Genomic DNA, 12280 nt, shown 5'->3' with positions numbered 1-12280 from the left:
GGGCTCAACCACTGGTCAGTTCTCCTATCACTCTCAGACCTGCCAGCCTCCCCCCCCCCATCCCGCCCCCTGCCCATCTCCGAAGCGTTCTCCCAGCCGCAATCCCGCCCCGTTCCCAGCTCCACGCTCATTTACTGGCGGGCACGTCACGGAAACAGAATTTCCCCCTCTGATTGGCTGTTCCGAGGCAGTGGCTCCCGCCTGTGAGAAGGGGGCTTGGTTTCTCAGCGTTGCCGCCCGTCCTCCCCCGCTCCCCTCTAGGGGCGCATGCGCGGGGCCGAGTGTTGACCTGGAGGGGGGGTGGGCATGTACCGAGGAGAGGAGCGGCCGCCAGAGCGCCGCGGGGAGGGGGCGGGAGTGGGGCCGCCGCCGACGGGGAGCCAGCTTCACTTTCTAGCAGTGAGGGGAGACCATAGCCCGCCGGGGGCTGCGAGCGGTGCCACATACAGACCTGTGCGTGTGCATATATATATATATATATATCTCTATCTCTCTTGCATGTGCCTGTAGGACTCCTCTCTGTCTCTCTCTCCCCCCTCTCTCTCCTTTCACACACGCGCGCATATACCCGCCCACCGGGCAGGCTGGGCTGTGGTACGGGCAGGGCGATGCGGGCGGTGGGGCAGTAGCTCTCCATGCTTCCTTGCGGGGCAGCGGCTGCCTGCCACCACCAGCAGCCGCAGGAGGAGCAGCAGCAGCGCCGCAGGGCAGAGTCCTGCGGGGAGGCCGGCGTGTGCCCAGAGCCGGCGCCGCGCTCGCCCGTGGCGATCGTCAACGGCCGCCTCCGGTGTGGCGGACGGGACGGGGCGCGGGCGGCTGCGCGGGATGCACTCCGCCTGCCTCCCGGGGCCGTGAATCCCGCCGCCGGAGAGAGGGAGGAAGGAGAGCCTCGTCCGACGAGGCGCTTCGCTTGCGCGCCGCTCCGCCGCCGCCCCCCCGGCCCCCGGGCTGACGACGGGGGCAGCGGCCGCCGCGGGGGGCTGAGGAGGCTCCCCCCGCCCTTCCCGCCTGCTCCTGGCTTTGGCGGCGGCTCCTGTCGCCCGCGGCACAGAGCCGCGCGGGGCTAAGCTGTACGTATGCGTGCGCCGCGAGCGAGGTCCCTGACTGCCCCCGCTGCCCGGGCGCTCGCGTGGCTTGCGGGTTTCTGCCTGCCTGCTGCCTTCGCTGCTTTCCTGCTCCCTCCTCCTCCTCCTCCTCTTCTCCGCCGCGGCCGCTGCGCGTCTTCTGCTGTTGTTGTCCGGTGAGGGGGATGTGCCCGCTGCCCGGCGGTGCGGTGGGGTCCGCGGCCGCCTGGGCGGCGGGGCAGGGGAGCGGCGTGGGGTGGGCCGAGCCCTCGGTCTGCCGCGGGTGCGTTCCCCCTCCCGCTTGTTGGTGTTGACAATAAATCCGGGATCGCTTCGGCCCGGGTAAACTCGGGCCAGGTAGGTTTACGCTGTTTTTGTCGGGAAAAGTTAAACTTGTTCCTAAACATGCCCCGGTCTTGCCCTTTCCTGCCTGTGAAGAAGTAAGCGTTACCTCACCGGCTGCGGCGAGTTTTATGGCAAGATGTTTTCGCAGCACCTTGTGAGTCTGTGTTTCTCTGTCGTTGCGGCCAGCTTGGCTCCCAGATGGCCAACTCCCTCAACGGCCGGAACCCGCGCAAGGGACGGATCCTGGGCTTCATTGATGCCATTCAGGATGCTGTGGGCCCCCCCAAGCAGGCAGCTGCCGACCGCAGGACTGTGGAGAAGACCTGGAAGCTTATGGACAAAGTGGTGAGTGTCTGTGTACGATCGTGTATACACGCGGTGAAGAATGAGGCTATTTAAGTAGGTACGCTTGGGGAAACAGCCTCTTCCTGCAGCTCTGACTGCTGTGCTGCCTGTGCCTCGGGAAGTCAGGGGACTTATGTTTTAGGTTATTTAAGCACCATTTGTCTTCTCCCCTCCCCGCCATGGCCTCTGGCTATGTTGTTTTTAATCTTGGTTTGTGGAGGGGAAAACAAATGTGTGTGTTTGCCTTTGGCTATTGTTATTTTCAGATCCTTTAAAATGACTCAAACTTGAAGAGCTGTCCTAACGAAAAGCTGCTTAACTTAGACTTGTAATCACATATTCTCTGTGTTTCGTGTTGGATCACGTTGTTAGTCTGCAAACAAGACGTCTGAAGTATGAAACTTTAGTTAAGCTTAATTGTCCTGTGAGACATGCTTGTGATGGCAACACAGATACGTTTTGTGCTTTTAGGAATGACTGGGGGATGTCACTCTTGTCAGTTTAGTAAACAGATTAGTATGGCACGCCTAACTTTTCAGTGTGTGTTCTGCATTTTAATGATTAAGTACTTCTACTCTTCATTTTGAAACTAGAAATACACTGTACTGAAACTCGGTTTTCAGGAAGTGGGGGGGATTGACCATAGTTTTTTAGATCTTGTAGTTCTCTGCACCAGCCTGATACATTTTGTTTAGCATTATACAAAATGACAGCTTGTATGATAACAGATTAGCTAGGAGACTTCCTTACCAATGTTAGGAACAGTTTGATTATAACACGGGTAACAGTTCAGGAGATGCAGGCGCTGGTTTGCATATGAGGTGATACTTGAGAGTTTCCTCTTGAAACTGCTGGGGAGTGAGGCTACCTGTTAGGCTGGGGTCTGTATGGCAAGAGAGTTACAAGTTTTTAACTCAGTGATTCTTCATGAATTAGTGTAACTGTTTGCTTTGCCTGTAGCTCTTGTAAAATGCAGGTGTTTAACATTTCTTAAAGTTCCTAAGTAGTTACACTGATGTGGTGGAGATCATTTCACATTATATGCCTTGATAAGTGGTAATTTTGAAGTATTTGATCATGGCCTTGTATGCTCTCTTTGATGTTCCAAAAATAGTATCTGTATTTCCACCACAATTTCTGATGATGTTCATAAACTTAAAAACCAGCCTTGATAGAAATGGTTATTATCACAAAGGCGTTGTTGACATTTGCCTGTTAATGATCAGGATGCTCTAAATGGGGAGCATTTTGTAATAAGAACTGCAAGTATACATACTTGGAAGCAGGAAATCTTCTTCAGTAGAAGGAAGTTTTTGGCTTGGAAACCAGGAATCTGGTTTGTCATTGCTGAAATTACATGGGGAATGTATGGCCTAATTTCCCCCTGTGTCAGGCCATTTACAAATCTATATGATAAGGTTGTCCCCTGATTGGTTTATATATTCATAGTTACCAGAAAATCTTAACCCCACTGCTTGGACTTTTGGATTGCTTTTACTCAGCTCACAGGCTCACTGTATTTGTCACTATTACAACAAAGCATCAGAACAGCCAGTAAGGCCTGTTCTGTAGAAGTCACTGGAAAGGCTGGACATTACGCTGTGCCTTCTTTTTCATTTTACTGGGTAAGTGTCCTCAATTTGGATCTTTAATGTATCCTCTTTAAGCTGCTCTTACTTAATCAAATTTTATTTCCAAATTATATTAAAGTATACCAGACAGGATGATGTCATAGTGTGAGAATGCTGTAGCTTGCTGCTTGAGTTTTTAGCATTTGGTGCTTATAGTGAGAGGATGTGTTTAAGCAAATTTAATACGTTGGCAAACAAATTTAAGTCTCTTAGCCTTATGTGGCAGTAGGCACAGGAAGGTCATTTTCTCCTCTGCCTAGATCAAAATCAGGGATTAAAATAAAAAATAGCAACCTGCTCGATCAACTGTTGTTTCAAATCCTGTTTCTGGAGTGTGTCCTACAACTGATTTCTGTAGTGGGTCACGGATCAAATTAATACCTAGTGAAAGTGGTGGGCTCTGCAAAAGTGGTGGGCTCTGCAAAGTCGGTGGGATGCCACCCGTGGTAAGACTGTGACTTTGAGGACTATTTGCTTGTTGTAATAACAGTCATTATCCTTGCTTATTCTTTAACTATAATAGCTGTGATAACAATCTTTTTTGCTGCAATGAGGTAGCTAAAGTTTTCTCCCATTCTAAAGACGGTAGGGAAGGGGAGAATGGAAACAAAGCAAAGCTATTATCTTGACCAAAGAATTAAAAAAGAGAAGTCTTAAAAAGTAGGGGCAGAGCTCAATAATTTCTGGTATACATTTCTTTCTTTCTTAAAATTGCCGTTCTTTACCTTTCCTTCATTTCTTTCTGTAATTTCTTCCTTTGGCAGATGATAATTTTGGTATGAATTATGTGTTTTCAACACTACAGGAGTAACCAATACTACAAATACTGCTACTCTATAAGAACTATGAGAGTGGTTTTATGGTATGTGTAAAAGTTCTGGCTACTTAGATACCATGCAAACTTCTCTTTGTAGAATTGGTTGTATGTCATGCTTTTGAATTGTTCAGATTTCATGGTAGTGTTTGTTTTTCATAGGCTGATGCTTCAGCTGTTAAAATAGGCAGAAGGTTGCAGTTCTGTTTAAGTGTCTTCTCTTCAAACTTCTGTTACCAGCTTGAAAAAATCAAGGGTTGTGAAAGAGTTCTTTAGCAGGACAGAATGTTGGGATAGTGCTCCTGGTTAGAGCCCTGTTTGTAAAAGTTACTGGAAGCAACATCCTTGCAGGGAATAAAAAAAAAAAAAAAAAAAAAAGGCTTGTTTTAAGTAATCAGTGAATGTGAATTGTTATCTGTCTGTCTAGCTTATATCTGCATCTTCCTTTTTATACTTGATCCACTGGGATCTGTACTTCTTGAGGTTTACTGGTACGTCTTTTTTTATATGAATTTACAGTGCTAACTGCATTATTAAAGGGGCCTCGGATGTTAACATCAATGTCCAGTTTCCCTGCTGCTTTTCTGAGGGGTAAGCTGTAGCTTTACCATTAAGAACCAAAAATATTTTGTTCAATTCCTTTCCAATGCAAAGGATAATACTCCTTTTATGGTTTGGAAGGCTAGTCCTGCTTTCCAGTGCTAGACTGTATAAGCAAGTTGTCCATATATCTCTGAACCTCTAGGAGGAAATTACTGTAAACACGATACGTATTTCAGAAAGTTCATATCCTGTAAATAAAAAAAAATACTGTTAACAAATAACTCTTAAGTCTTCCTTTATGCATAAATTACATGGTATTTCTTTGTCTCCTGAGATTCTAAACCTAGTGATTTGAAAACCTAGAAACGAGCCATGTATTATTATTATTATTATTATTAGATGATAACGGTTGTCTTGAGAAAAACTTTGGGAGGGTATGCTTATTATGTAAACATTGGAGTATTTAAGATAATTTACTGCTCAGGCTATTTAGAATTGGCAGTACTATTGTGCACACTTTACTATTGTGGGTTTCAAGCTGATAAAATTGTGACACATTCTGAACAGGATTTTTTAAAACAGGAATATTTCAGCAACTTTCAGTCACTTTCACTACTCTTATGCATTGGGCCTGAAAGTAATTACGTTTTCTACTGTGAAGATTAACAATATTTTCTAAACTATTTGGACACTGTGTCATGGCCCACCCAGTTGTTTGACTCTGTATAAATGGGGATGGCAATTTGATTTGCTATTTAATAATTACCTAAACGCAAATCAGAGTGTGTCTCCAAAGCTCATACTGTTGACTTAGTAAAAGCTGTATTACCTGTGTAACTTAGTAGTGTGGTTTTCTTTAAATTAACATTTGTCAGCATCCAAGTTTTCAACTGCCTCGAAGTGAGTATACAGGGCACAGTAGTTGAAACTGTGTGTTGCTTATTAATTGCAACATTTTCTGTAATTGTTACATTAATGTGCAACCTTCCAAGTCAATTAAATGTCATTGTTCCAGAGAGGATCTAGAAAAGACAATCATCAATCATAACCATGGTATTCTTCAATGTATTACCTGGTCGAAGTTGATAGGAAGCTTTATGTCCTGCATACACTGTCAAAAAAGAATAAAAGTTTAAGCAGAGAAATGGAACCTTCTCTTTTTCTAATCAGAAGAAAGTATAAATGACTCTCCAAAATCAGCTCTCCTTGTGCATATGTAGCCTCAGAATTGTTATTGCTTATTCCTCCAGTATGTGAACATACAGCACCGTTGCAGTGTGGTAGCTGTTGAACAAGCACTTACTGTATTCTCAGCTGAAAAGACTGGGTGATTATAAGAAGGCTTCTTTCAGAAAGAACCCTTCTTCTGAGGAAAATAAAATACATCGAATTTAATGTAATTTCTGGCAGGGGGCTTTATGATGAAGGAGCATAACGTTCAGATTTCATCCATTTTCCTGATTAGCCCCTCCCTGATTAAGTTCTTCGAATTCATTGTTGGTAGCATTGTGTGTTGTGATTTTCAGGAGAATTGTTACGGTATGTTACTGCAAGCTACTTTTACACTGTCTGTACTATATCAGTGTTTTACTTTTTTTTGGTACTTGCACGGCAGAAGATAAGAGTTCAGTATATGGTTTTGAAGTGTAATTTTGTAAGTGTGCGAGCACTGGTGCTCTGATTGTTCTAGTCCATTCACTGCAGCTGAAAAGTGTTTAGCGGATGTCCTACTCATCAGGTACTTACTCTGTTTTAGCTGTGTTACTTTCCTTGTATTGTCTTTGACTAGCATTAGGTATTTAAACAGATTGTGTTAGGGCTGCTATACTTTGCTTGAACAAAAGTTCTTTTGTCAAATGAGTCCAGGGCTTTCAACTTTGTTTGCTTTAAAAAGTGCATAGAAGATACAGTTTGCGGTAAGAAAGTCATTGTCTAAATACAGTAGGCATCCATTACTCTCATCTCTGAAGATGCTGTGAAATAACAGCTTATAATTTATGTCCAACATCTTCAAAAATGTTAGGAGTAGCGGTATTTTTGTTTGTTTGAGGAGGGGGGAGAGGATGAAAGAGGGGGTTGGGTTTTTTCTCCATAGGTACTGGAGTAAGCTTGCCTGGAAGTTCCGGAGCTAATGGTTTCAAAATCTGTTTCTGGCAGATTGGGATAATGCCTTAGTTCTTCACAATCAGAATTGCATTTTATTGGTTTTGTGATTCTGGAGTAAATACTTGGATTTACCCTGAGTGAGGTGGTGAAAGGAGCTTAGCTTTGTCTCAGTTTATCTCAATGAGAGAGACATTTCTTACAAACTTGCTGACTGGCTGCTTTTCATTTTTTGGACTGAATTGCTAAATATATACATGGTTACTTCCAGTTGTAACAATACACAAATCACACAGTGATATGATTCATGTCCGCTCCTGAAGTGTTGGTGAGGGTTGCTTTGTAAAGTGCAATATGGAGGTCTTTATTTTTGCTTGGGTTTTTTTGTTTTTGTTTTGTTTTCTTTTGAGTTCTGTTTTCTTTTGAAGAAAGGTATTTGTGCCACTTCTGGTGCATTGGTAAATCTTTTGCGTCAGCAGATGTCATTTCTTATGGCTTACTTTTAATTGTGAACTGCTGTGGTACGTGTCAGGACATCCTGACTCTGGAAACCATATGGTTCACCAGCCATCTCTTTACAAACTTACTTCCTGTGTACCGAAACCTTGTGTACTTTATAAAGTGAAGAAAGCCTTGTACTCCTTCATCGGATCACTGACTTGAACTAAATGTTAGCATTTTTTCAATGAGAATGTGTACAACTAATGTACTGTAGAAGAATTTTTGTATGACTTTCTTAAAGGCTTGTTCTGGAGTTGAACATTCTAGTAATGTCCTGTATTTATCTCTACAAATTCAGCGGAAGGTGAAGCCTTGTAAACCACAATGACCACAGGATCCTGTTTTGATGCGTGTATGACTGTATGTAATGATACTGGACTGAAGAACATCTGTCTAGAACATCTGAAAGAGAAACTAATTCTTCTTTATAACCGGATGTACTTTTTGTATATTTGAATGGACCGACTGTTGAAAACACACCAACCAGCCTAAGCACAAGCATAAGATAGACTTCATAAAGAGAATTCTTTGATCATGGGATATGAGTTAGGATAAATAAGCAATTCAAAATGATTGCAGCCTTCTCTGCTTTGTCTGCTCTCATTGATGACTTTTTTCCCCTGAATATCTCCCCCTTTTCAGCTGTTTTTTTTTCCCTTGTGCTTGTTGCTTCAGAAAGTTGTATATCGGTATCAGTGATACTGATTTGTGCAATCTTGTAGTTGGCTTTGGGAGAATGTCAGTCTTGTTTCAAATTTTCACTAAATCAGAAATCACAGAGAACAAAAGTTCAGATGCAAAATGTTTGTTTTTCATAAAGATTTTCACTTCTGTCTTTGGGATTCCAGTTCTTCTAACTCTTCTACAAAAATAAATTCACGTATGTCTCTGCATGGATGATCTTCAGATCTGTCTACACATGTAAAATTCTTAGCTCATGTTTCTGAAATCTCCTTAAAGAACTCTAGCTGTCATCTTAACTTCAGTGTGACTAAAAGAAAATGTTTAATCTCCATCATAAGTCTCTCTTGTTCCTTTCTTGATCTTCTGGGATGGTGCCATCATCCTGCCTTCACTTAGACAACTCCTTTACTTGAACTGCTGTTTAAAAGTTGTGCCTGAATCTTTCGGATTGAGATGTGATTCACAAATAAAACCTTCTGCATCAATCCATTCATTCACCTAAAACTCTCGTCCAGTTGGTATTTTGTGTATCAGTAAGTTCAGCTTTGCTTTTCTGACCTTGAAAGAATGCCATCATAACCAACCTTAATTCTTTGAGAATGCTGCTGCAGGTATCTCCTGACCCACAAGGTGGACACTTTGTTGTCCTTTATCCTGATAACCTTCTCTTTATCACATGAAATATAAACAAGTTATTATCAGTTGCAAAGTCTCTTGCAGTCTTGTTCTTGCAGTTGTGGATTGCAGTTCCAGGCTTCATTACCTGATGAAGAGATGACCAAATATCTCTATGCTTTGCTTTTTATTTGTTTGCTTCCAGCTTCTTCCTCAATTTAGAAGGAATTCCTTTATAAGCCACTACATAATTTTAGAGCTTGCCTTGAAACTTTTCTTTGCATTTTGTATCTAGAAATACTTAACTGCTGATGCCCTGAACCACTCTTTAGTATGGTGAATGGTGTTGTGCTCATGTACTCATATTTGCCTGCATCCACCGGCTGACTTTTTGTTTCCGTAGTAGGAAAATTGTAAATTTCTCTGTGGGAAGGCCTTTCTGTTCTACAACACATCAGAAGGGTTCCTGATCCATTACTTGGTCTAGTAGGTGAAAGAACAATAGAAATTACTGAAGTAACAATGAATCAGTGAAACGAGGGGAGCTATTCTAAATGCCATGTTTTAAATGCTGCTTTTGAATGGTGCTAATGTTTCTGTAGCAGTTATGAGGTCACACTATTCTAATGGTGCTAGACTTCTTTTTTTAAAAATTGTTAGTGCTGGACTTTTGTCCACTCTTCTACCTCCACTTTTCTAACTATGACCTCGGTTACCCAAATCTTAATTGCCCGGTGTGTTTTTGTGTGTATGTTTCAGAGGGAAAAAACAACTAATGCATTTGCTTTTCTGTTTGTGGTGTATGAAGGTCTGTTGGTGGCAACAGTCTTAAGGCAGTGGATTTCTTAATGGTGTAGATCTAGAAATTGAAGGAGAGGTCAGCAATAGCAATATAGCTTTGAGTTTAGAGAGGTGAATGTTAGAGGATGCAAGTTTGTTCCTCCCTGGAAATGCTCAAGACTGCACTTTTCTGAAGTTGATTCATTAGTAAAAATAGGAGTCTGCTTTCAGGAGTATTAAGATGTTTTTACAGCCTTGTTAGTTACCTCAAAAGAATGTCGAAGTCACTAATATATAATGTGGCAATATCCAAATGGTACCTATAAAACTTTTATACCACATGGACTTAATTTTTTCGTAAGTATTTGCATATGTACAGCTGCACACACATGTCTAGAATATGTTTCTCTGCAGTGTTTTAGCTGAGCATGGATAGCTCAATGCAATAGCACTCAAAAACTACCCGCTAGTTTTGATCCCTTTCACTTTCTAGTACAGAACTTACAGAACAAAATACCAGAAAATTTAGGTAGCTAGGAGATAACCTTCTGTAAGTTCAGGAAACAAACCAGTACCACCTTCTTCCAGAAACATTTCTAGTGGAGCCTAGATTCAAATAAAGGTGTTCAATTCATCTGAAGCTCATTCTTTTAAGTAATTACATATTATTCAATTAACTTTTGTGCTGTTTAGGAGCGTGATGATTCCAGGTCCATTCAGATGTTATCTTCGGTTATGACCATGAACTGGAAAACACCGAGTTTATAATGTTTGTTTCCTGGTTTGCGGTATCTGTCTGAGAGCGACTTAATTTCTGTCTGTTGTAGCTAATAGCTTTTGCACTACTGGCAACATTCGGACCATTTTCATATATGTAGAACCCTCAAACTTTTAATTCCTATAAGTTCTAAGAGGTTATACTGTTGAATACAGAAAAGAGAGCGCCAGCAGATGAAAAGGTAATTTATAGGGTCAGTTCTTAGTAGACATTTAAACATCCATAGGAAGTTAACCTGCAGCAAACAGATCTGTACAAAATCTGCTCTTGGCATTAGTTACATATTGTGTTTTGATAATACACTCCTTAGCATGTATTAAGCAGGCAAAGACATTCTGACTTTAAAAGCAAAACCCCAAACTATGTAAGTAAGCTTGTTTGCTTTTCATAGATGTGATGGGATTAAGTCAAATTTTATGTCCTTTGACACTAGAGACTATGTTGGGGTTTCATGGAATATAAATGAAGTAAGATTTAATTCTTTGTGCCTAGAGGTTAGCGAAGTATGGTTACAGCTATTAATTTTAAGATGTCAGATCATTTTTTGCCCCAGCCTATTTCTTGTGTTTTACATTCTCTTTGTTTTTGCTTATAGGTAAGATTGTGCCAAAACCCAAAGCTTCAACTCAAAAACAGCCCACCTTACATACTTGACATTTTACCTGACACTTATCAACATTTGCGACTTATACTGAGCAAATACGATGACAACCAGAAACTTGCACAGCTCAGTGAGAATGAATATTTTAAAATCTACATTGACAGTCTCATGAAAAAGTCAAAACGGGCTATAAGGCTCTTCAAAGAAGGAAAGGAAAGAATGTATGAGGAGCAGTCACAGGACCGGTAAGTGAAATATTTAAATATGAAGTAGATTGTCTGACCTGTCTGCATTCTTAACAATGTTTGTCTGCAGCTATTGTGTTTTGACATTTTTAATTATTTAAAGAGCAGAAATATTTATTGTTTGGATTCATTGACCCTGCAGGTCAATCAGTAATTTTCTGGATTTGTTCCACTATGTGCTCTTATCTGTCACTTTGTGACCTTTAAAACCAAGTGCATTTCCTTCATAAAACATTCATTTCATTGTAATTACTTGTTCACAGGGCCTTACAATATGTAGCTTTTCCTCTGTCAGAGAGTGACTGTTACTTGGATTGAGTTTGACCTCCCTACCCCAGTTCTTAAAACTGTGGGAGCCATGATGGACTTAGAGCTTTCACAAGTGATGCAATGGAGCAAAACAATGGTCACGTTTTTGAGATATTGTGTGATGTTAGCATAAGGTTATGATAATGTTAGTTTGGTGCTGGGAAGCCTTTTCAGAAACCTGATAGATTCCTGATTTGCAGTGGTTCAATTTTAATAACAGGGGTTAATGTCTACTTTATGTGTACTCTTGGTGGTGAGTGAAGAGGTTTTTAGTATTTTATTACCCAATATTTTAAAAATATCTCAAGAACTCTGTGCAAAATTTACGGTTTTGTTTTGGGAAGGGGTACAGCAGTGTTGTGGCAGTTGGACTCTGTCATGTGTGGTATATCTTTAAATCTATACAGATGAAAGATATGATGCTCTTTCCAGAGTCTGCCCTTTTTAAAGGACATAGTGGGGAATGCGAGATTGAGAGTAAGTGAATGGAGAATTGAATCCCTGCCATTCTGTCTGCACCTGAGCTCAGAGGCAGGGTTGCAGTATAGTTTTACAGCTGGTGAATGTGTTGGTAGAGCAGTGAAGTGTCTACATTCTTGTAAATGTCACTGCTGTTATGTTTGATTTATACATATGTTCCTTCCGGATCTTTAGCAATGATTATAGCTATTCAGTATACTGTGGTGGTCTCCTGTGCTTGATAGGGAGTCTGAAGCTTGCTTAACATCTAAGGATTTTTTTTTTTTTAAAGTATGTACAGATTGTCCAATTGTGAATACACTTGGAGCCATTTGCCTAAGAGGAGCAAAAGACACAGTTTGAACTGCTTCAGTGATGAGTAAAGAGTTTGATGAATGTTTTTTGTGTTTGAATTCATGAGTATGTAAAGGAATGTTTTCACTGTAGATGCGTTCTTACCAGA

At 41.5% G+C, this 12280-nt stretch overlaps 1 protein-coding gene across 1 annotated transcript in view; it reads left to right on the top strand.

Moving 5' to 3' along the window:
* Positions 1 to 306: 306 nt before the first annotated feature.
* Positions 307 to 12280, top strand: part of CBLB (Cbl proto-oncogene B) — a gene marked incomplete at its 5' end in the record, with an annotated part of 127178 nt that continues 115204 nt past the window's right edge. Inside the window, 3 exons of the mRNA XM_082011107.1 lie at positions 307 to 453; positions 1596 to 1754; positions 10799 to 11049. Of these exons, the coding sequence (XP_081867233.1) occupies positions 307 to 453; positions 1596 to 1754; positions 10799 to 11049 (557 nt within the window). The remainder of the gene's footprint in view (positions 454 to 1595; positions 1755 to 10798; positions 11050 to 12280) is intronic.

The sequence above is a fragment of the Phaethon aethereus genome (genome assembly GCF_964289735.1).
Source record: "Phaethon aethereus genome assembly, chromosome: 1".
Lineage (NCBI taxonomy): Eukaryota > Metazoa > Chordata > Aves > Phaethontiformes > Phaethontidae > Phaethon > Phaethon aethereus.
The sequence above is the reverse complement of the archived record's forward strand: the minus strand, read 5'-3'. Positions and strand labels throughout refer to the sequence as shown.